Source organism: Oculina patagonica, chromosome 7, assembly GCF_052425735.1.
Source record: "Oculina patagonica isolate OP01 chromosome 7, crgOcupat, whole genome shotgun sequence".
Lineage (NCBI taxonomy): Eukaryota > Metazoa > Cnidaria > Anthozoa > Scleractinia > Oculinidae > Oculina > Oculina patagonica.
The window spans coordinates 242,699-267,539 of NC_135764.1; the positions used below are offsets into that span (position 1 = coordinate 242,699).

The 24,841-nt window shown below is 39.0% G+C and overlaps 2 protein-coding genes across 2 annotated transcripts in view; one reads left to right on the plus strand and one right to left on the minus strand.

Annotated features, from left to right (window-relative positions):
* LOC144660416 (putative ATP-dependent RNA helicase DDX23) overlaps positions 1-10,009 on the plus strand; it is a 17,351-nt gene extending 7,342 nt beyond the window's left edge. Inside the window, exons 12-31 of the mRNA XM_078521032.1 lie at positions 194-273; positions 853-989; positions 1,347-1,435; positions 2,136-2,211; positions 2,601-2,737; positions 4,375-4,440; positions 4,687-4,731; positions 4,885-4,924; positions 5,012-5,061; positions 5,736-5,882; positions 6,354-6,415; positions 6,535-6,566; positions 6,650-6,707; positions 7,693-7,762; positions 8,160-8,198; positions 8,474-8,517; positions 8,648-8,731; positions 8,814-8,860; positions 9,482-9,603; positions 9,811-10,009. Coding sequence (XP_078377158.1) covers positions 194-273; positions 853-989; positions 1,347-1,435; positions 2,136-2,211; positions 2,601-2,737; positions 4,375-4,440; positions 4,687-4,731; positions 4,885-4,924; positions 5,012-5,061; positions 5,736-5,882; positions 6,354-6,415; positions 6,535-6,566; positions 6,650-6,707; positions 7,693-7,762; positions 8,160-8,198; positions 8,474-8,517; positions 8,648-8,731; positions 8,814-8,860; positions 9,482-9,603; positions 9,811-9,912 — 1,527 coding nt within the window. The 3' untranslated portion in view covers positions 9,913-10,009. The remainder of the gene's footprint in view (positions 1-193; positions 274-852; positions 990-1,346; positions 1,436-2,135; positions 2,212-2,600; positions 2,738-4,374; positions 4,441-4,686; positions 4,732-4,884; positions 4,925-5,011; positions 5,062-5,735; positions 5,883-6,353; positions 6,416-6,534; positions 6,567-6,649; positions 6,708-7,692; positions 7,763-8,159; positions 8,199-8,473; positions 8,518-8,647; positions 8,732-8,813; positions 8,861-9,481; positions 9,604-9,810) is intronic.
* Positions 10,010-10,116: 107 nt separating this feature from the next.
* Positions 10,117-23,798, minus strand: LOC144660418 (uncharacterized). Its single transcript, XM_078521034.1, has 9 exons — positions 23,638-23,798; positions 16,761-17,122; positions 15,117-15,398; positions 14,571-14,668; positions 12,113-12,171; positions 11,697-11,835; positions 11,313-11,545; positions 11,154-11,226; positions 10,117-10,904 (listed from the first exon to the last, which is right to left on the minus strand). The coding sequence occupies exons 2-9, from the start codon at positions 16,892-16,894 to the stop codon at positions 10,786-10,788; spliced, it is 1,137 nt and encodes a 378-aa protein (XP_078377160.1). The 5' UTR covers positions 16,895-17,122; positions 23,638-23,798; the 3' UTR covers positions 10,117-10,785.
* Between the last annotated feature and the right edge of the window lie 1,043 nt (positions 23,799-24,841).

Here is a 24,841-nt window from a genome sequence, read left to right on the forward strand (position 1 = left end):
AATACTCCCAGCTGCTTGGCCTTTATTCAGTCTTTGTGGATGGATTTAAAATGGCATCTTGTCAGTTGATAGATTTCTCAAATGGAAGGGCAATAGTGACCTCCATGTAGAAAAAGTAAAGTGTAATTCCTCTGTTTAGTAATAAAATTGTAAAATGTACTTAATAATCATGCTGAATTATTTATTCAAACAGTGGCAAAAGAAAGAAACAGGGAAATTTTACCAGGAAATGTTGGAGAAAAGACGAACTGTGGAGGAAAAGACCCAAGAGGCGTAAGTGATGTAGCAATGAAACTTAAAAGTACTCTTTCATTCTTCTGTACATACAATGCCTTCAGGGTGTCACGGTCTATCACTTCCATTTACATTGATAGGCGACTTAAGAAATGAAAACCCCCGCGGAAACATTTCCAAGATTTCCTTTAATCAAGTTTGAAATGATGTTTCCTTGATCATGAAGTTTAACCGGTGATAAATAAATTTTATGCTGACAGAAGACAACTTAGCTACAAAAGGGTTCAATACGTGCCCGTTAAAAACAGTTAGAGGAGTTTTTTGCCGCTGAATAAAATTTATTTATCACCAGTTCACTTTTTTGATGACTCGTGCAAAACGCCTGAAACCCCTTTAAACTTTGATTGACGGAAATCTTGGAAATGTCTCCGGGTGTTTTCAACAAAAACAGTGGTAAGAGATTTCAAGCAGCCAGTCAAAGACCTGTGTAAGGCAGGGGAAGATAGAAGAGAAAATCACACAAAAACATTGTATATATTTACCATTTTTCTCTTCTCTTCACTTTTACGTAACAGCCTGCAGCTGTACAAATTTATAAACACCTTTGTTCAATTTTAGGTCACGAGTGAAAAAGCAGCATGATCAGGAAAAACAGCGTGCTCATGATGATCGTCACTGGAGCAAGAAGTCTCTGGAAGAGATGGCTGAAAGAGATTGGCGTATTTTACGAGAAGATTTTACTATTTCCACAAAAGGCAAGCACATTCACTCCTAAAGTCAATTTTTTTATTGTTATCATTACTGACTGAGATTATTTGGTAGTACATTATTACTTTAATTGCCTAGTTTGTATTTGTTATGAGTGATTTAAACTTTTCTTATGTCATTAGTTCTACTTCTTAAGTTCAATTAGTTACAATTTGAATTAAGTTTGAATTGACCAATTTGGGCCAAAACCTGACAAAATCTGGGGGTAACTCACAAAGGGCTAACTTCTTATCCAAATGAAACACAAAGACTTACAGTGGTTGCTAAATGCTATAATAACCAGATAGTCTATTGATGACCTGATGAGGCACTAGTATCTATGTGAGAGTTTTGTTTTGTTTCAGGTGGTAAAATCCCGCACCCTCTGAGGTCATGGAAGGAGAGTCCGCTTCCCAAGGATATACTTGATATAGTTGACAAACTAGGATATGAGGTAACCACAGGCTGCCAAGCTATTATATGTTACATTGTAACTAGACATAATGATAAGTTAACAGTAAAGATGAGATATACAAGAACGAACGTCCTTAAATATTCTTATTTTCATAGAGTAGCGGGAACATGGAATTCGCTTCCGCTTTTCATTCGTGAGGCAACAAGTGTGAACTCTTTTAAAGCATTAGTTAGAAAGTTTTTTATGGATCAGCAAAATTTTTAAATATTTTTCTTGTTTACTTATTTATTACTATTATAATTTCACTTTCTTTTTTGTAATTAGTACCTTAGGTGATCTGCTTCAATATGGGGTCTTTGACTCTTTTGCATTTCATCCTTTGGCCTAGTTTAGCCTTAGCCATAAATTGTAATAAAACTGTAAAACGTTGTGTATTGTAATAAGTTAAGGGGGCTTGTGCTTGATAAATATTTCCCGCCCTGCAACACAAAATGACATCACAGTAGAACCCCAATTTCTTGTACCCTGGGTTCCTTGAAACTCCCAATTTCTATTTCCCTTGGACAGTACTTTTTTGTAACTTTACCAATGATTTCTCAAACCTCCTGATTTCTTGAAGCAATCTTAGTTTTCCCTAGAGTTTTGAGATTCTACTGTGTCATACTGTATGATGTGTGTTCACTGCCCCAAGCTCTTGCATAGAACAGAGCTTAACTGAAAATGTGTCTTGTCTTTCCAGGAACCGACACCAATCCAGCGTCAAGCCATTCCTATTGGTCTCCAAAACAGGGACATTATAGGAGTAGCAGAAACAGGTCTGATGCCAAAATATATAAACTGTTATTCTTATTACAAACCAGTTTTTTAGATATGGGACAAAGAAAGCCTTGTCCTTTCAAACCCTTTAGATATGATGAAGGTGCATTAAGCTTGAGAATGAGCACGCTCTCTACCAGTGAAGACCAGTTATAGGAGGGAAGAGTGGAAATTTACGTGTAATAGCAGTTTTCACAAACATGCAAACTCTGAAATTCAAACCTCAACCAGCGGTTTTACGCTTTTTGCTGCTACGCTTAACAGCACTAATTTTGTAATCCGTGATTAAAATGTTAAATATGTGTTCCCTTTTTACTGTAAAAACGTATCAAGTTTGTTTTGCTTATTCCTTTAGCAAAACTGATTATGTTGTTTTTATCGTGTAAAGGTAGTGGAAAAACAGCCGCATTTTTAATTCCTCTGTTGGTGTGGATCATGGGTCTGCCAAAGATTGAACGAGACATTGATGTAGACAAGGGACCATATGCTTTGATCTTAGCTCCAACCCGAGAGTTGGCACTGCAGGTAAATAAACTAAGGCTTATCCGTCGTTTGTGTGAACAACAGCTATTTGCAGCTTCATAGGTTAATTATTAAAAAATTCGAATTAATAAGTTGACACTGGCTAAAAATATTACATTTTGGACGTTTCGGCCACTAACTGTTGCCTGAGGGGGATGAATAGGGGTATGCAAATCCGTCGATCCGTCATAATTTAATGACCAAATCCGTCGATCCGTTATACTTTAATGACCAAATCCGTTGATCCGTTAAAAAAGGTCTAACTTAAGGAATGAACGTTAATTCGTTTGTCTCACGATATAATCGGTTTGAGATGTTGATCGCGACGTTTCGACTGCAATACTGCTAGTCTTCATCAGGCGATGAGGTCGATTGTTTACGCGTCGCTATTTATGCAAGTTGGTTCGCTGTGATTGGTGCATTTCGATCCTCATTATTCCGACTAACAGATGATGTTCCCTCATAGGTCCGCTTTGTAGTTGAACGGCTGTTATGCTTTCTGATTGTAGGTATCCATGCTTCAGAACTATCAATTCCGCTGTCTCTAGTGATGTTATTAGAATGAAGTCTTATTTGGATAGCTTCTCTTCTATCGCTAGGCAAACGAATAAACGTTCATTCCTATCTTACACCACGATGAACAATATTCACATCTTTAATGACAGGTCTAACTTTAGAAGCCAAATTTTATTTGGCGGTAGGATTTGTGAAAAAAACGCAACTGGAGTTGTTTTGTGTTAGCTAAGAAGCAATCAGCATTTCAGTCTTGCGCGTGACCAAAGCATTTCTGAGGATCGTTGAGATCCGCGATCCGAACTTTATTGCAAGCAAAATCCAAAATCCGGGCCCAAAAATTGGATGAATCCGCGATCCGCTGCAATTGCAGGATCCGTAAATCCGTTAAAAAATTTACTCTGGATCCGAAATCCGGGCAAAAATATTGTCCAAATCCGTCGATCCGTTTTCCTATTCACCCCCCTCTTGCCTTCTTCAGCAAGATAAAAATGTTCGGGTTGTAGCCAGGCATGTTGAAAAATTCGAAATAATAAGTTGACACTGGCTAAAAATATCGTTTTTGGACGTTTCGGCCTCGTAACTGTTGCCTTCTTCAGCAAGATAAAAATGCAAATGTTCAAGATAACAGACAAAAGAAGGAACCCAACATCGAGCTTGGCATTCTGTGCGAGACAAGAACGCTATAAACGAACACATAGCGCTACCAAACGTTTACAATAGCATTAAGAATTCATAGACTCATTAAGAATGCTCTAGAGACTTTTGTTGCACTCAAAAAGTTCATTTAGTTTTTATCACACATTCGTTACATATTTTAACAGGACGCCGTTGAACATTTGCATTTTTATCTTGCTGAAGAAGGCCGAAACGTCCAAAAACGATATTTTTAGCCAGTGTCAACTTATTATTTCGAATTTTTTAACATGCATGGCTACAACCCGAACATTTTTAGGTTAATTATTTTTCTCTGCAGTTAAATTAGTCATGTTACGTATTTCTTGCCAAATAAGTATACTTTTGATGTATGGTAGGTTGTTTTTAAAATAACTAAGTTCCTTTTGTTTTAATTTCTGCGGATCAATGTTTTATCTTAATAATCATAAAACTATAATTTGTATTGCCAGATTGAAGATGATGCAACAAAGTTTGGTCGTCCTCTTGGTGTTCGGACAGTTTCTGTGATTGGAGGGGTAAGTAAGTAACTCATCAGTGATCAACATCTTATTTCTCCTTACGTTACGTCTTGATGCACAAACAAATTATTAGAACTAACATAAGGAAATAACGAACGTCAAGTTCTGCTCCACAAGATTAACAATTATGGACATTTTTAGCCTCCTGAAGTCAAGCTATAAACAGATGGCAGTATTTCTTTCTAGTTTTGATGGAATCCGATCCAAACTTAACTTTTATGTTGCTTACGTTTACCTTCACAGTTGTCACGAGAGGATCAAGGATTTCAGTTGCGTCTTGGATGTGAGGTAAGCTAAAACCAACTGTCTTTGAAGATTGCGTGACAAGCTACCATTGAAGATTGCGTGACAAGCTACCAACTGTCTTTGAAGGTTGAGTGACACAATGATATATTATCTCTTTGTCGTTTGACCAAATTGTATGACTGTCATTTTTTTCAGATTGTTATTGCAACGCCTGGTCGTTTGATTGATGTGCTCGGTAAAGTTTCCTTGTCATATTTGTTTTCGTTGCTGCTTTCTTTTCTTTGTTTGCTTTTGGTTGCTAATTTGTTTCGCTTTTTGACAGAAAATCGCTACCTTGTACTGAGTCGCTGTTCATACTTTGTTCTTGATGAGGTTGGTGGTGATTGTTATTTTGTTCTAGCACATACAATCTTGTACAAATATACAGCACTGAATTTGTTTCTTTTTTTTTCTATCTTCTGGTCTGGAAGTAATTTTGTCCAATTAAGTCCCAGTGAATACAAAAAGTGTAATATAATGAAGCATAGCGTTACAAATCACTCGTTCTTCTGAAGCAGTTGTAACAACGTTATTTATTTAACAAAGTATTCGTTCTGCCAATCAAGGAGTGGACGAAACTCCATAACAGTGAATGCATAGCCTTTATTAAAACACGATACTTTTTAAGCTGCGAACTTGTGGGGTCGTGTGGAACTGAAAAATAGATTAAAATGGTGGGAGTTAGAGGTTTCAGTTGAGTGTCGAAAGTTATTTGCGTTTGCTTTGGTTTTGCATTGCTACGCTAAGTGATTAGTTTAAAAATCTCGCGCCCGCACTTTCTTAGCCAATCAGAACTAAAACCAAAACCAATCGTGACTCGTTCACGCACGTTTTCCCGCGCTTCGTACCTGCGACAAGTGTTTGCTTCGAGTTTTGATTGGCTCACTGGATTGTCTATGTCCTTTGTGATTGGACAGAGTTATTACTTTGCTTTTGGATTTACTACACTCAATTGAAAACTGCTCTAAAAAGCGTGTTAAACCAAGTCATGAATTGTTTGACTGCAGGCTGATCGTATGATTGACATGGGTTTTGAACCTGAAGTGCAGAAAATCTTGGAACATTTACCAGTTAGTAACGTCAAACCTGATTCCGAGGACGCTGAGGATCCCGAGAAGCTATTAGCGTACATGGGAAAGGACCGGTTTAGACAGGTTTGTACAGAAACTCAACAAAGCTAGTATTTTCTAAAGAAACTGTTAAGCTGCGTCGGAGGGGAAGCAAGCGTTAGCCTTTTGTCGGAGCAAAGTCAAAGTGAAACTCCTCCAAAATCATGCCTTAGAAATTTTTGTCAAAAGTAACGTTTGTTTTGTTGAAACAAAAGAACGCCGTAAACAATAATCAATGAAGTTTCGACTTACATGGCACTATCAGACACTTGGAGGGTACTTCACGTTGCCTAGCAACACCCCTTTCCAGAAAAATAAAAATTGTGGACAGGAGTTGTGGAAAAAGGGTGCTTGTATCTTCCACTGAAGACTTGAAATCACGTAGGATTCCGATAAGCTCAGTATTGTCAGTAAAGGCCAATGCTAAAATATTGTCTGTTCAGACACGCATCTCTTATAAGCTCTACTATATGTTTGTTGTTTGTGGAATAGTCACTTTTTTGTTGCCTTTTTCAGACTGTTATGTTTACAGCCACTATGCCTCCACAAGTTGAACGCTTGGCCAGAAACTATCTTAGGTAAGTGTTTTTTTGGAAGCAAATCTAATTTCTTAATATAAACAAAGCACTTCGTAAAATACCTACGTTTCGTTACCGTTATTTGGTTATTCAGGTAACCTGTTCTATTTCCCTTTCAGGCGGCCAGCTGTGGTGTATATCGGTTCTATAGGTAAATATCGTTTTAAATTTTTTACTTAATTGATAACATAAAATGTTTAATGATCATTTCCGTTATTATAATTACTATTACAGGTAGACCAGTTGAGAGAGTGGAACAGAAAGTTTACTTGCTTAAAGAAGGAGCAAAGAGGTAAACAATCTTGGCAGGATTCTTGTTTATCTTATTCTGACAGTGCTGGAAGTTTTACTACGTAGTTTGCATTTCTCTTGCCTTCGTCGATCCTGTTTTGGATTTAAAAGCTTAAGATGGTTCCTACTGAAAGAGTGCGTATAGTGTAATCGTCCGGGTAAGAGTAGTTCTGAAAAGAACTGTTGTTGGTGACTGCCGTTTCGACAACCTGAGCGGAATCATTGTCAGAGTCTTCAGCGACTCATTCAGAGTCACTTGATTACTCCTACTAAACAGAACCCCTACTAACAAGTTATACAGTCAACTCTCGCCTTGCGGACACCACGCTATTGCGGACACTCGCTATTACGGACAAAATCCAGATCCCCGGCGAATAAGGTTCAACTGGAAATGACTCCCGCTATTACGGACTCTCGCTATAACGGACACTAAACGACGTCCCGAGCGTGTCCGCTAAAACGAGAGTTGACTGTATATGTTAAAGTAAAAGTTGTGGGTTTTTTTTTTTTCGAGAATTGTTTAGCTAAGTCCTCATTGCTCAATCGGTTTTACGGTTTCCACTTGTCATTAGTGATTACTTTTTCTAAAATCAATTTAAAGCTACGCAACTCTTGTACTGTAAGAAAAAAGTAAAACGTTCACATCCAATGTCATTTCACAACTTTGTTTGTTGTAAAATCAACATGTAATACACACTATCACGATCAAGTTGATTTCAGTACCAGTCAGATTTTTTTATGGGATCAATTTAGGTTTCTGGGAAACTGCTCACCTACCCCTCCCCAAACCTAACATTTTGCCCAAAGCGATAAGTAAGGGTTAATGTTGGGTTTGGGGAGGGGTAGGTGAGCAGTTTCCCAGAAACCTAAATTGATCCTTTTTATGTGGGTAAAGGTGATCCGTAAAAACAAGCAACGTAAAAGTTAAACAATAAACACCTAGCTCCTTCCATTAACAGGCTTTGATGAATGTTTTTTAATAACAGGAAGAAGCTGTTAGAGATATTGAATGGTGGTATTGATCCACCCATCATGATATTTGTCAATCAAAAGAAGGTAAGATCCGCTGCTGAGTTCTCTTGCATAAAATGTTCAGCTTAGCTGCTGGGTCTGTTATCATTGTGATGGTGTGGGAGGTGATCACGTGATGTGTTCATGTCAGACGTTCCCATGGCAACCTGCAATAGAAGTGTGTTCCACTGTACGAATAGTCTTTCATTTGCGATAATAGTAATTAAAATTTACGAAGCGCAAATTACACAACTGACAAGCAAAAAACAGAACTATAAATATTAAAATGCTCTAGCGATTTTATCCGTTTTCGCACGGTACAAGGTGGATGTGCCCAAACACAGGAATTGAGAATCTAATTGCGGCTGAAAAAGGAGAGTTCATTCACTTACAATAACGAAACAAACGTTTTCATTCAACCACCATTTATTTTTTCTTTTAGGGAGCAGACGTGCTAGCAAGATCCTTGGAGAAAATGGGTGTAAGTTTCTCCTTATTGTTGTTGTTGTTTATGAGCTACATCTACTGCTAACGCCAAGGGACATTTTCCACAAGAATACCACACCACAAGTTTGATGTTGTCATAAAGGCGAAACGTAAAATTACACTGAACTTTGGAAACTCTTTTGAATAGCGATTTCCGTGCTTTTAGCCTCGATTTCCCGTCAGATCAGTCTTAAGTCATGGAGTCCTTCTGTTCAAGTTTTCGTTTTCTTAAAATATAATTTTAAAATGCTATTTAATTGTTTTCCTTAGTTCCGCGCCACGACCCTTCATGGTGGACGAAATCAGGAGCAGAGGTGAGTAGTACGAACCTAAGATGGAAATATGAATTCTCCTTACGAATTGCCATTGACTTGTTATCAAGTTAGTTATAAGAATTTGTCAAAACAACATAATTATTTTATTTTATACTATTTTATTTTCCAGAGAGTTTGCTTTGTCGAGTCTGAAGTCTGGTTCTAAAGACATTCTTGTAGCTACTGATGTGGCTGGACGTGGTATTGATATCAAGTACGTAATAATTGTCATTTACATGTTTCCATGTTTGCGCTTATGTTTAAGTATTTACTAATATACTTTACTATCTTCTTAGGGATGTATCACTTGTTTTAAACTATGACATGGCCAAGTCCATTGAAGGTAAGCGTTTCACTCAATAATTCGTGGAAAGCGAGTAAGTGCGATAGCTCGGCCGGCTAGGCACGTTTCTGTTTCGTAAACGGTCAATGCCATTTTAGCGTCACTTAATTGTTTTTTTTTCACTATCATCGAAATTTTTTTCTCCCAAAAAGATCAATGTCACCACGCAGCTTAGGTCTAATAAGAGCCTTAACTAGGTCTAATTTCATCTAATATTCAGAGAACAGTTTTACTAGTCGAGGCCTAAACTAGAGCAGTTGTGACATCGTCCATTACGAGAAGCTTGGTTACCAATGATGGTATCGACCGTTAAAAATTGCTGCGACCGTTTACGAAAGAGAAATCAGCGCCAGCTAGACCAGTTTGACTTTCGCGAGAGAGAGACAAATCGAAAGCCGAAGCTGCCGAGAACGACGAGAGGCAGAGGATGGAATCGATAGTCGTGAGCGAAGTCGATAGTCGTGAGCGGAATCGATAGTCGTGAGCGAAGTGTGCACTCACTCTCGATCTCGACCTACATTTGCTTCTGCTGTTCAAAATCAGTACATTCTAAACAACAGTAACAACATTTCTTTTTAAATCTCTGATCCTAAACTTGTTTCTCTGTTGTTTCCGTTCCAGGCTACACTCATCGTATCGGCAGAACCGGTCGCGCGGGAAAGACTGGTGTCGCCGTCACGTTTTTGACCCAGGAAGACTCGGCCGTGTTTTATGACCTCAAGCAGACGTTATTAGCCAGTCCGGTAAGTAAAATGAAATCAGCAATGGGGGAGGGGAGGGGAGAGGAGAAAAACGCGGAAGATAAGGCGGGGCTTTTTTCTCCCCCCCCCCCCCTCTCTCCCCCTCTCCCTGCCAGATTGAATTTGCTTCTGTTCACAAGTTCTCAGTGTTTTCCAAAAAAAGAATTTTAGTAACTGGCAGTTTTTATTTATTTATTTATTTTTTGACAGGTGAGTAATTGTCCGCCGGAACTGGATAAACATCCTGATGCACAGCATAAACCCGGCACTGTGCTGACAAAGAAGAGAAAAGAAGAGACCATATTTGTATAAAAACAAAACATACATTGAATTAACATTTTGTATCGCAGTTCTTCAGTAAGCTGTAGAAGCGTAAGGCAAATGGAATAATAAAGCTGAAGTCGTTTAACACTGTGTCTAGTCCTATTTTTCAAGTCATATCACTGCAAAACTTGCTTGTCGTAATTTCCAAAGAAAGTAATTATAGTAAGTGCTAGTGAAGAATGCTAAAACAGGGGCAAAATTGTGAAAAATTTTATTTAAAAGCGCAGTTAAGTAGCATACAAGCAACAAAATTTGTCCATTGATACAAACTGGTTTTGGCATTTATACATTAATTCCACTTTTAATAAAAGTTTTTAAAATATTTTATACAGACGCCATATTAAAACCGTATTAGAACCTGACGATTAAATTTACTTAGGTTTGCCGTGAGTAATGGGGTTTGTGGCCGGCAATTCGTGGTTAGAAAGGGAAAGATCAGGGAAATTTTCAAATAGCATGAGGCTTTGAAAACAAATTCGAATGTCACTCGTGTGATGTGTGAAGAAATCAAAAGTTTGAAAGCCTGCTGGCTAGTCTAGTTGTCGAAGTCCGTGTTGCCGAATTTGATTTTTAACAAACATTTAAATCAGGTCATTTGCTGTCTAGTTCTTTTTCTTTTTAGGAGTTCCTCGAATCTGGAAAAGCAACGGAAATTATTTTAAAGGTTTTTTAATGAACTAAGGCGTACTGCAAATGTTTCCGGCTGTTGACCTTCACTTTTTAATTTTTACATTTTGACTTGCGATGCCGAAAAGCCCCGAGGGGTGCATTTTAATAGTAAAGCATTACGTAAGGACATTAGAAAAACTGCTGAGCAGTACTCCTAGAACTCTGCATGTGTAGAATGAACTAATTTTCACATTAATGAGCAGGAGGAGCAAACAAGGCCACTGTGCTGACTGTTTTCGGGGACATTGTAACATCAGCCTTCTTGTTTACACTGAGGCGGCCTGTCCCGGCTGTACACTCACATCTAGAAACTACAAACAAAACATAAAAAATAAATATATTTATTAATAATTTACAATAATACATCGAGAAAACACAGAAAGAAGCAATCAAGGGTGAGACTTTCACCTGATTTTCTTTGCCTTTCTTCTAAGTAATTAGTAATTTGGGACACTCAATTATCGTTACATTATTTACGTAATATCTAAACAAAATTTATTCAGCATTGAATGTCAGTTGTAATTGCTAACAAGAAACAGTCAATGCGTAGCATTACTCACTTTTTTCATCCAGTTCTGTGACTATGGCGGACAGCTGTTTTACCTGGTTTCTTAATTGCTCCAAATCTTCCGGCTGTGAACAAAACACACGAGGCGCTGATCAGTTCTTTTCTCTGTATGCATTGCGTGTCTACATTTATTATGGACATGTTTACTTACGGAGGCGCCAATCCCCGGGCGTCCAGGTTCACCCGGCGGTCCAGGAAGTCCTTGGATTCCCTGGGGTCCTTGTATGGAGTTCCCTTGTTCTCCTTTTTGCCCAGGAGGACCGGCAGGTCCCGAGGCACCCCGTGTTCCTGGAGCGCCAGGGTCACCCGTCACCACCATTGTTGGCCCCGGGGGGCCTGGGTTCCCTTTCTCTCCTTTTGGGCCACGGGGACCCTGAGATGATCCTACGGATAAAAAAAAAAAAACAAAAAAAAAAACAATAAATTCAGGATACCGTAGTTCATCACTTTGTCTGACACGTCCATAACAGAGAGTTGCCCACATGCGAAAAAAAAAGACTTCATTACTGGACTTCCGCTGAAACCTTTCACTCACCTCCTGCTCCCCTTGATCCCCCTATCCCCGGTTCTCCTCTTTGTCCCGGTCTCCCCGGTGGTCCTGGGGGCCCGGGAGGACCCGGTGGTCCTCGGGGACTGTTCTGAATTATCCTTGATGCAGGCGCGTTCTGAAGTTTCTTTAAAAAAATTGAAAGAAAATCAACGAATTAGAAATGTTGTAACCTCAGTAGCACAAAGGTGTCGACTCAGGTTAGTGTACTTCTCATTCACTACGGCCCGGATGCCAGAGGGTTTTTTTTTGGGGGAAGCCGCTATAAAGAGAAAAACCTCTGGCACCCAGAGTAACATAACCTCGACAACTGCTGTAAAATTTGGATCTTTTTCTCCAGTGTAATGTAGTGATTACTAGCATAGAGCATTTTAATTTTACAGTATGCTGCCAGAAATTCTTACCTTTTCCAAGGCTGTTAATCTGTTCTCCCACAAAAGGAACTTCGTACAATTAAAACAGGCTGTATAATTATAAAAAAAATCGCAATTTGCATTAGTGTGAAATAATCAGTTGGCTTAAAATGTCACAGTTGTTTAGGTAATTATGATGCCGGCAAGGCAATGGAATAGGCTGTCAGACAATATTATTATATAGTTGTTTCCCTATCTCTTGCATTTGTTAATGTTTGTGTTGTTTTTTCTCTTCCCTCTATTATTTTTCATTTTTCCTTTTACTCGGAGATATTAGTAACAACCTGTAAATCCAAATTAAAAATAAGGTTGTATATATAGCCTTTTGAAATGAATTTCACGACAAAATTGTTTTATTTGAATAATCACAATATACGTTATTATAAAGCTTTCCTGTTTTTTTTCTTTCTTTTTTTTTTGAAAACGTTAAATTATAGTTGGAGAACAAATTGGTTTCAGAAATAATTAACGGATTTCACTGTGACGTACTTTGTACCGTGGTATCGAAAAACTTAAAAGAGCGGGAAAATAATAAGTGAAAAGCGACAAAGATAACAAAAGTTATGCGACTGTTTGGCCAGCGAATAATTGATGCAAACAAAATTTAATATCCGCACAACTGTTTATCCAAGTTAAAAATTCATTTGTTAAAATGTTGAATCTCAGGGGTGTTCCAAACAATTAAAACTTCGCTGGAGAGCAGTTTCAATTATCTGTCAGTTTTTGTTTTGATTAGGACGCCTATTAAGAGCCCCGAAATTAGTTAAAACCAATCGGCATTTCAATGAGATCAGAAAAAACGCATTTTACTATTTGAATATTAAGTTATCACCTCGAGGAACTTATCCAGCTGCGAGTTAATGGCCTTGGCTCACAAAAATACTGCGATTCAGTCATGTGACTGCGAGTTATTTCAACAGCAATTGAGCAAAATGCTAAGAAGGTAAAGAAGCGTCCAGCGTTATGATGTTTTATCAAGAGATATGTGATTCACTGAAAGAAAAGTTAATAATCGAAGACAGTCCACTGCCGTTCGTGGTTTCTATTGCATTTACGAACATCGTGTTGTCGCTAACAGCATTTGTTGGCAATTTACTTATTGTACTCGTGTTGAAAAAATGCCGCACCATTCATCCGCCATCGAAAGTTCTTCTGTTCAGTCTGGCTTTAACAGATCTTGGCGTAGGCTTATTTTCTCAGCCGTTATTTGCAGCATCCAAAATCATTGGCTACACACAAGACTATAACAAGGTTATCTGTATAATCGCAGTGATTGATACGTTGGTCGGAGACGCTCTGGCAGCTGTGTCACTCTTAACAGTCACTGTGATATCGGTGGATAGATACTTAGCGTTTCGCATGCGAGGGAAATACCGCGATATCGTCACGTTGAAAAAGACTCTTCTGGCTGTTGCAGGTTGCTGGATGATTGCGTGTCTTTGGATTGGATTGCGGCTGGGAAATAAACGCGCAGCCCGGCAGTTACAGACTGTTGTTGTGAGCTTATGCTTAATACTAACCTTCGCTTCATACACAAGAATTTGTGTGGGGTTACGCTTCTGCAAAACTCATGTTCAAGCAAGAAATGTCCCGAATGGGATTACCATGACATACTACAGGAAATCAGCCGTTACAATGGCCTATGTCTGCGGGTTTCTCCTTCTCTGTTATTCACCTCATTTTATTCTTGAAGCAATTTCGAGCGTTTTCACCGAGCAGACATATCTCCGAATTAAAAACTGCACAAAAACAGTGGCGTATTTCAGTTCGTCAATAAATCCGCTTATTTACTGCTGGAGAATCCAGGAGATATTTGAATTAGTTTCGTTAATGGTTTCACGTCTCTGCTGTTTTCGAGCGCGGTAGATTAAAAAGGACGAACTGATTGCTGTATTTTAACAGTGGGGTGTTGAAGTCGCTTCCTTGTTTGTAGGAGTAAAAACGAAATTAAACTCAACGCGTAGAATGCACACTGCTTCACTTATTTGCATGGAAATTTAAGCTAATGTTCATTGTCCAAGAACAAAAAAGAAACACCATCGTTGTACGAAAAGTATAATTAATTTAATAACCTTCTTTAGCTTCGTTTGTTTGTTGTTTCATTTCAGACCATGTGACGTTTCCCTTGAGAGTGTGTTCTTTCATATTCAAATACATCCAAGAAGAAATGGTTGAATAATTTTCAGCAAGATAAAGGCACAAGTACAAGCACAACAATTGGCTTAAGCACAATCAGTCTTCTTACGCTGGTGTCCTTAAGTAGCATAAGCACAAGTTTGTTTTTCTTGTGCTTATGTGCTTATGCTTATGTAAGCACATAGCGCTGACTAGTGGGAACGAAGGCTTTAAAGATCGAGATGTCAGCAATGGTCATTCTCGTTCCCAGAGCTCTCGTTTCTTTCTGTCTGATGACGTCATGCACGCGCAGATAATAACGTGAGGTACACACCTTGGCTGCAGTCTGAACCTGTAAATCCGGGACAACAGTCTCTGACTGACGTCATGACGGTTCTCATCTCTATCTTATATTCTGGACGATACGTCACTCTGAAAACGCCAAAATAATAAAAAAACAAAACCATCAGTGAATGAGCTTGTGAGTTGTCTAGTTAATATTCTAAAGTTAAATCACGCATTTTGTAAGATAATGCAAGAGAGAAAATCCAGGGCCCCAAAGGGGTTTAGGGCTCCAGGCCCAAAAGATCCGGGCTCCAGGGCTCTGGACCCCTAAATTTCAGGGCTCCGGGCTCCGTGGAAAACATTCTCAGGGCTCCACGTTCTGCAGCAAAGGGCTCTAAAAGTAAGCAATGGGGCTCCAGGCTCCACGGCGAAAAGTTCAGGGCTCCTGGGCAGTAAGACATTTTGGGAACCCTGAAAATCAGTTAAACATACTTGTGGCGGGAGATTCGAAATCAGTAAACTGGCGTTAAAACAAGTTGAAACGAAATCTTCACAGAACATCATGTCAGATGTGCCAAGTAAGGAATGAGCTTACCTGTAACCTGTACAGATTTTGTCTTGAGATTGCGTTCCACAGTAGTATTTGTATTTGTTAGTCACTCTTTTCATGTGCGCTACATTGCAAGTTACTTGTTTAGGTTTTTGGTAAATACAGTACTGCCCACCAGAAGCCGCGCTATCCTGGGATCTAGCCTGGCTTACGGGTCCTCCTTGACTTTGCTTTGCAGGGCTCGGTGCCTTTACACCAGTACGTTTGTACAGCGGGAGCTTGCTGGAAGGATCGAGTACTAACCTTTTTGGTTGGTGTCTAGATTGACTGAAAAGAGAGAGTGAGAATGATAGGTAATTAATTGTCAAATTTTCCCGCGCTGATTGCAACCTTGTCCCCAGGGAGCTTTTATCCGAAAAGCGCCCTGGGGACAAGGCGGTTGGCGCTGATTGGCTGGGCTCTCATTTCCAGAGTCTTTACTCCTGCCTCTGACCAGCAAAGACTGGGAATGAGATTCCGCAAAGGTGATGAGAGGGCAAGTCAGCGTTCTCTACACACGCCAAGAATAACCTGCTTGTCAGATAATTTTAATCTTTCTTTCTTTATCTCTCCATTTATCTTTGCTCTCTATTTTTATTTCAGGGTGGTCTTAAACATCTCTTTTTATCCTTTTTCTGAAGATAACTCCGTTTCCTTTAGTACACCTCGTTACAAAAGCCGTCCGATTTTTATCTCGTAAGACAGGCTGAAGACAATGTAATTAACAATCTCAAGCAATCCGAAGTATTTTGAAGGGTGTGGAACGGTAACTAATTGACTTAAATTAGCCCTGCTGGAGATTTTCCGTGACCTTACTGCTGTAATCTACACGGCTTTAAATTATTTTGGTCACGAAAATTAAAATGTGTCAAAGGTCGATAGCAAATATCTAAAGTATGGTGAACGTTTGAGAAATTTAGTGGTCGCCACAGAGCTTAAAACCGCAAACCACAATTTGATTGTACTTTGTGGACAAACTGACCGAACAAAGCCCCGCGCCTATCAACTTCCCAATGGAGAACAGAGCATTACATTTTTGACAAAAAATAACAGATCAAGTTGATCAACAATAGTACGTTCTCTCTTCTGAGTTTATGATTATACCCCAGAGGTACAGCAGACGGTTGCTATGTGTAAATGTGTCACGGGAAATGCTTCAACATAATGCGTGACTGAATCAGAGAGAATAAATCTAAACTGCGTGCGTGTCGCAAACAAACTGATTTCATGTTCTCCAAATTTCCTTTCCGGACACTTGGTTATTTTATGAGGAAACCCCTGTTTACCTTTCAAGTAGAGTGAATTTTCGCATAAATAAACTTCAACCTTGTAAATAGTTATCTCATTTTACAATAAGTATATAACGGTGATTAGCTATCACGAGAAATGCTTTTTTCCCCTGCTTGTTAATACTTCGAACAAAATTTTTCTTTTTAAAAAATTGAGAACGAAATTTATAGCATGCTCGTGTGAGCTATTGCAATTTGAAATCTTCCTTCAGCTCGTTACTTTCAGTTTGATAGAAATACTGAACCATTACAACACGCTTGTCGTATTTCACACAGCTTATAAGAAAAGAAACAAGAGCTTTAAAGATTATAAAGAATGCACGCTATCGAAGTGTTGATGCAAGGTAACTTTAGAACTAACCTTTGTACACTTGGGTTATTGTAACCATAGAGGGAGATTGGTCTGCTTGAATACGATCTTGAATTGCTTCGAAAACCATCCACAGAATAGAGTGATACCAGGGGAAAAAGAAGGCAACTTTTTGAGATGAGCATGCTGTTGAGTCAGGATATGTGGTGTAACGGTGCAATAGTATCCACCAGCAGTCAGCTAGAAGTTATTTGAAGTTTTGAATGCCGTGAAGCTGCTTGTAGGTTCAGCGCGTTCCAGAAACGATCAGCCCAAGATTTAATCTTGTTTTCTTGAAACCCAGTTGCTGAGCAGTTCCTTCTTGAAAGTGCCGCTACGATCTTTGGTTTCCTGCTGAAGAGTTGTCCGCAGGCCTGTAAATTTGAGATGAGATCAGTGATAACCACTTTTAGTGATGACAAAATGATTAGAGCACAAGTTTTTGATCAATCTCCGCTGTTGTAAGTGAACTGGGGATTTCCGGTCACAATGAAAGCGAAAAAAGGCTTGGAAGACGTCCAGAAAAACATGCACGAAAATTAACTAACAGTTAAACACTGATCTACAGACGAACCAAAACAATCTGATATTTTTGAAATATATTTATTTTTCTGCAATAAAGAAAACATTTATAAAACAACAAACTTTCAGCCTTAAAATCAAAGGTTTCACAGTGGTTTCCGCTGTCTTGTACCTTTCTTATTGACCTTTACAGACCAGCGGACTCTTGATAACAGTAACCCAATACAATCATCTGATGGATGACTTTAGCACTGAGCGCGTGTTGAAAGTCAAACTCGCTTTTGTCGTTCGTTTATCAAACAGCTGTCAAGCAGATAAAAGCAAATGTCTTCCTTTCTGCATTTTTGGGGACATCCGTTACTTGTTAGAAAGAAAAACATAAAACAATGTTGCTGACCAATTCAAGTCAGCGGGGAATTTTTTTTATTGCCAACAAACTGAGCAAACAAATTAGTCCGAAAAAAAAAGACTAAAAAATTCATGATGTGTATTCTGCATTCTGCTAAAGGTTTTAGTTTAACCAGCTAAATAAACCCGCTTCCCCCCTCGTAGTATTTTAAGTTGAAGGAAATACGGTTGTTTGTCTTTACATTTTTGATCAGTTCGCATAGTTGAAGAGAAGCGGGTTTCCATAGCCAGTCACCTGTTTTTTTTTGTTGTTGTTGTTTTTTTCACTATCCCCTTTTAGTCTTTCGAATAGGTGAACTCAAAACAGTTTGCTTCCCTTGCAATTTTAAGGCATTCAGAAACATTGTTAGAACTTTTTAAAGGTAGCACTGTAAGCAGTGTCTATTACACGATATTATAATTAAATTTACTTGATTTCCAAAGCAGATTTTCGTCATTTTTATCTTATCTCTCCGATCCAAAAACGGGGCGTGTTTGAGTTATTTAGCTAAAGACGGAGATAACACCAAGGAGGCATTAAATTTGAAAAGGAAAGATGATGATGTATTATTCCTGCACAAAATAAACCAACAAACAAATAATACTGAGAAAGCAAGATGACTAGCTAAGCACAGGCGAACAGTACATTCTCCTCTCGGAGTCCACAATCAAGCCTTTTTCTATCAAAGATCAAAGCTGTCAAACTTCTAGGTGCAAGTGTTTTGTGGCCGAAATTAGAGGTCTTGGAGAGAATGTGTGATAGAGCCGATCAATAGGGATTTCCACAATGCAAAAAGGTTATCTCTACCTAACGACGGCATCCAACGGTCGTGCACAACATGTTATCGATTAGACGTGTGGGGTTATTCCTGTTTAGGTAACTACTGCGGCAAAATGGAAAAGCACTTCATATCTTCAGTTTAGCCCTGGACGTGCGCCTATGTGTGATGTTTGTCATGTCCTTTTAGAAGTGGTTGAACGTGCAGCCGCCCATTAAGTCCGTGAAAGTTGAAATCTTTACAAGTGTTTCTGCGTTTCGTCCCAAAGAATGTGGAAACTAGGCCAGAGAAGCATGGTTTTAGTTCGTCTGCGACGCAAGCTTAGGTCAGAGGAGCTCCCAATTTATCATGAAGTTAAAAGGCAATCAGGCACAAGTTTTATCTGAAGAGTGTTTCCAGAAGAAATTTGTTTACTTTTGTTTGTTTAGTTCGACCTGGATACAGTTTCTTGTGACCTGAACTATGGGTCACCATGCATTCCCTACCTTATTAGCATCAGACAACGGAATAAAGAAATTTTTTATTAACCCGCACGTATTCCGTCGTGTACGTGGTGCTATTTCGCGCAAAGCTTTGTACGACCGCTAAAATCCTCCCAATTTCTCGACCCTCGGTTTCTCGAAATTTGCGATTTCTCGAGCCAATTTTCGTTTCACTGGGAGAGTGCTTCTCTGTGATTTTATCGCCGATTTCGCGAAGCAATTTTCGTTTCTCCTGAGGTATAAGAAAATCGGGATACTCCTGCTAATCTAAACCAATGGAAAGAGTATTTGTCATGAGCAGAAACTGGGATCCGGTCCGTATCGAAATCTCATAAGTAGCAAGTGGTTCTACTGCTGTAGAATTCTAAAAGAACCATTAGATCTTCAAGTTGTGTTAAGTAACACGAGTATAAAAATCAACATTGAAACAAAAATATCAGGATTTTTTTCGTCAATAATGAACACCATGGGGGTGTAGCTGTCGGCAATTTTTCACTGATAATCGTTTCTGTTTGAGCGCCTGATTTTCCTGATAACGCTAAGGAGGTAGATGACACAATTCAAACCATATCGAGCAGGACATTGCAGTCGCAGACGCCAGAGGACTGAGAACATTTGGATACCATAACAATGATTCAATCAAAGAATTGTAACTTACCAAAACTGTCAAGGCCAAAATACCCGGGATTGTGCAGTTCAACCTTCTTATCTGAAGACACCCGTTTTCTAAATTCTGTTCCCTTCGAGAATGCGCGCTCCCGAACTTGATTTTTCAATCAAAATAAAGTTATTAATCAAAATAACTGTTATTTCCGTCAATTAATTTATGACGGTTGTTTTGAGGGTTTGTAAACTTATCTACCGCCCAGTCTTTATTTACAATATCTTCCCTGGAAAAACAAAACGTTACAATTATCTTTTTACCGCCGCCTTTAATTATCTCTCAGCAGATGAAGTTTACTGATAATCCGAGGTCACTGCGATCAATTGTCTCATCAGGATGATTTTATCAGAGCTTTGGATTCCTCATTACCGTATTTTTAACATTATCCACAGCTCCAGCGTTTTATTGTAACTGAGGCGTTCCGAATTTGTTTTATATAACGATTCCTCGATATAACGATATAATTTTACTGCCCCCTTGGCATATCGTTATATCGGGGTTCCACTGTAGCTGCAAATGAACAGGAACTTCTCGCCAAGAAATAGTTTTTGTTTAGGACGTAGGTCTTGGGCGCCCGGGGGGGGGGGGGGTACTTGACCTATGTTCGGGTATAGGGATGCTGCTGGGGGTTTGAAACCCTGACCCTGTTTAGGACAATAAAAACTTAGAATACCTACCCTGTGTAGGACACCACCCCGTATTTTGAGACCCTATTTAGGACAAAGGACAACATCGACAATCATTTACGCTTTATTGTGATTGCGTACCATACGCGATGTTCGACGCTTTGGAATGCGAACAAAGATCCCAGCAAATAAAAATATGCTTTTCATTGAAGCGAAAGCTAAAACAATGTAAATACTCGACGACAGTCTTGCAGCCATACCCTGTCTAGATAGGACAGGTTCAGGCCCTTCAGGTCAAAGGAGGTTGAAATTATATACCCTGTTCAGGGCCGGAGGTGTCAAAAACCATACCCTATCCAGAGGCACGTCCCTGTATAGGCCATATAGGGGAGTGTCCCCCCCCCCCCCTGGGCTTGGGCGGCTATTGTGAACTATTATCCGCCTGAGAGGTCTATAATGCTAGACTTCCGGTCAGTTACTCAGCAATAAAACAGTAAGCTACGTACACTAAGACCTCTTATGGATTATTATTTACTCCAGCCACGCCTATAGAAATGGTTTCCATTTCGGTAACTTTTTAACAGATTACATTCCAGGAAAAGAGTTAAGATTGGAGATTTGTTGAAAAGCAGTAGTACAATTCTGAAATAAAATACAGGAACAGCTAGGAATGTTAGCTTGCGAAATAGAGAATGATACTTCTCGATTTGATTAGTCAAGAAAACTGGAAAAGGGAATAATTACTAAGCAATGTTTGCTTGCAAGCATTCTTCACGTCGTCACGCTCCTCTCCTTTATTGTAGAGAGAAACGTTGCGTGACAAACTCTGCGAAAGTGGGAGGAGGGACTGGGAAGAGGTCACCTAAATTCATGGCGTGGAACTTCCCTCATTTAAAAACATTAGCATGCTGCGAATGACTCAATTAGGGTTCGGGGCGTTAGTGTAATTTTGGATTCTTATGGTAGCAAAGTTGAGACAGGGCGTTAATTTTATGTGTTTTTAATCTTTACTTACCCAAACTAAATCGTTTTCTCTTATAGCAACGAAACCAAACCGTTCTCAAATGAATGACTTATTTTTTCTGGGTCTGTAGTAGGTCATTGGTTTTTCATCCATACTCTCATTTACTCTCTGAAAGCCGTGCCATGTTTATCCCTCGGGGAGGTAACCAAGAAAGTCCAAATCCTTACCCTCTGGTAACCCTCTTATATTCCTTCCATGGAAGTAGTGTACTTACAGTAGAAATATTACATCCCTTTTCAGAACTTTTCACTTGAGCAACCCCTTAACACTGAGATGAATCAGTTGTAAGGTGCCTCTGCTCCGTTTATTTTGAAAGGCCTTTTTAATACCTAAAGGACACTTTTTCCTACACTTTCACTCTTGAAATGCCTTCCCTTTTTTATACCTCTAGCCTGAAAAAAGGTACTCCTTTCAGGAGGAGCCTCCATGTGAAGTCCACTATAGGTAGTAACCCCTGGGTTTACATTTCTAGCTATTTCTTCAATTGCTTATTTTGTCTATCTTTTGATCATTGCTTATAATTGATACACTGGCTAGCCTCAGACTAATGTTAACCAGTCAGTTGTACGTTCCCTTACTCTTTAGCTATTGACCTAACGTATGTTTTATTCTACTAGTTAAACAGAATGAATTCCGTTATTGTATTAGCATGCTTAATGGATTCTAGGGATGAAAATAAAATCAGAACATCGCCGACAGATACTTTTTTTATATAGTCTAAATAGACTCATATTATCTCTGCAGGAAACGAAAGTTCGTATGTAATTGAAGTCAGAGATAAGCTCTTCCTGAAGTTATAAATGAACTTGGGTGGGTTGATACCAGCTAGATTTACTCTGTCACTGTGAGAAATGATACCGTTATCTAATTTTATTCCTCAACAACGGTACTTTCTTGAGCTTAGTGAAGATTTACCATCCCGGAAGTCAGCTTATATGTAAAAAAAATATGTTGGGTTAAATAAGTACATAATAGTTTGGTTTTCCGGTCGTATAGAACGTGAACACGAAACAAGGTTGCTTTTGTTTATGGAAGAGGGTCAGCAAATATGACTGCCTCAGCAGCACCATGCAGTCTCCCAAACCGATTCCAATTTTTAAACAACACTTATGGAGATATCAGTGTCCAACCAACAGCTGAAACAAAATTTTCCCCTGGCGCCAATTGTATGTGTATTTCAGTGTTATCCTGTGATAAGTACTATTTTTAGTTGTCTTGTGTTTTCTCAACAGGGATTAGTTTACAGGACTCTTTCACCCCAAGTAGTCTATGCTCCGGCTCAGTCTTGGTGTGGTAGAGATTGCCCCGTGTGTTCAAATACGGGTCGCCTGCCACAGTTTAAGTCGGTAATCCCTAAAGGAATTAGCAGGCTTTTAGAGTGTAACAGATATGACTAACAGATGAACTCACCAAGTACTAGCAGCACCTGTAGGGGGGGGACAGTGTATGGTTTTAGGGTTCTTACGTCTTGAAAAAGATACATGTTTTTGCTAAAGAAGACGCCATAAATAGAATATATCTGCTTTGACTTAGAGTCTTAAGTGTCGTTCAATTGTTGAATAGTACCGACTTGACTCAGTATTTAGGTGTCCTGTTACCTCACTTGTAGTAGTTGAGGTATAATATGGAGGCTGTCATCTTAAATTGGGCCATAAAGCAGGCCTCCTTTGACTCCTTGCCTCAAAAGTGACAAATAAGCAGCTTTGTCTTATTAAACGTGGTCATAGTTTGAAAGCCCTTGCTGGCATTACCCCACCCAAGCTTTTTTTAATAAAATTCAACGAATTAAAACCTCTTCTCTTGAATTTTGGCCGTATTAGGGTTCTTTAAATAATTAAGGGGCCAAAATAAACTGGCCGTAATCATAACGGGGTGACCGTTTGGCGGAGTTCCAGTAAACAAGAAAAGGTCAGATTTGAACTGTGGCAGGCAGGTGTGGAGGTGGATGGATAGTCTCAGTCAGATTGGGGGATGGAAGTGGGGAAAGGAGCTGAATATTTAGGGTGAGTGGAACCACACATAAAGTGGTTCGTAACAGATATGTGAAATTAAGAATTTTAAAACATGTATGTATCGATATGTACATGAAAACAAACCTCAAGCTACTGTCGATTTGCAGGCCAGAAACTGTAAGTTCCCGTCCCTTGGACAGATCAAGGGTTGGAACGTTTTTCCCATACCAGGCCCCCCATATCAGGCCCCCCATACCAGGCCCCCCATTAGCCTTGGACATATAAAGTCCTGTCTCCAATTCTCTATCTCACACACAATACTAGCAAATGTGGCTTTGTTTTCACACATGAAAAAACAACCTAAAACCTGCTGCGTCGGTGACCCAAAGACAGCGTACAAAATATAGAGACTGTTTACTTCTGTAAAATATCAATATTTTGACCCTACCTTACCTTTTGGATGATTTACAGCGGAATGTTCTTTGTCCTTTTGCTATCTTTCGCTTTGTCTGACTATGCAGTGACAGCTAACGACCACTTGAGTGTAGAGGCGATCTTTAGAAAGAGTTTTCCGTTCGAATCGCTCAGTCAGTTTAGTTCGTGGGTAGAACTTAGATCAAAACGAACAACCACGAACATCCGGATTCAAGTGAGTAAAAGTTAAAACTGCTGAATAAATATTTAGACAAGTATTTAAAGGGATGTGTAAACAGTTTTATGTTTTGATAAACTTCGCGGTTAATTTGGTACACACGCATCAAGAATTACCTCTTTATCAGGGCTATGCTTCAAAGGCCTCCATTGTTGTCTCCTATTACATTCTATAACTAAAATAACAGAGGCAGTTTTAACATCTGTGCAAGTTACATTTATTACGCCATGCATAGCTGGTTTACTGAGCAAAGCTCTTTTGTTACTTTTGCTGATTCTAAACTGATCATTTTCAAGCGTTTTTGATCAAATCGGATTTTTGTTTGTCCAGTAAATAGATAACGGCGTCTGCATGTTTACTTTTTTGGAAACACTTGGTTTTTAAACTGCACGTTTAGTTTTAATTTAACTTTAATAGATATTTCCTGACACGCCAAAATATAGTTGGCTCGGTTTCAATTGAAAGATTATAGTTTGTCCCAAACTGATCTCCATCCCAGATGTCTGAAGACATATCAGCTATATTTAGAATTGCATTGTCTGATTCTACACACATTTTTCCCCAGACACTCATGCCCCGAGACTAAAGCCTGGCAAGATCCAGTGATTGAAGCTCTCATGATACTATCCATAGTTACGCTATGGAGAGAAGAGACAAATGTAATGAAAGCTTGTACGTTAGTGTGTACATCAACAAAAAAAGTAAAAAAAAGTCCATGGTAACGCTACCTTAGTATCCCACCCTGAAAAGAAATCGACAAAGAACCCAGATCTCTCTTTTTTACAGGGTGCGGAGCCTAGAGCCCTCTGTACTTAAACTCCTTTGGGAATAATTTAAAATCTACTGTAGACCTTTTCTACAAAAACTTGCTAGAAAATCGGCTAAACCAAGTTTAAAAATGAAAATTTCTGACAGAGAACTGGAAGCCTTTATCTTTTTCATTTTATGATATTATAATCAATTATTATATTTCATTTGTATTCCTTTACTTGTTGTATTAGAACT

Coding starts and splice junctions, on each gene's coding strand:
- LOC144660418 (XM_078521034.1), bottom strand. CDS start 16,894: ATGCTCATCTCAAAAAGTTGCCTTCTTTTTCCCCTGGTATCACTCTAT. Junction 14,669..15,116: donor AAAATCTGTACAGGTTACAG/GTAAGCTCATTC, acceptor TGGCGTTTTCAG/AGTGACGTATCGTCCAGAAT. Junction 11,836..12,112: donor GATTAACAGCCTTGGAAAAG/GTAAGAATTTCT, acceptor ATTTTTTTAAAG/AAACTTCAGAACGCGCCTGC.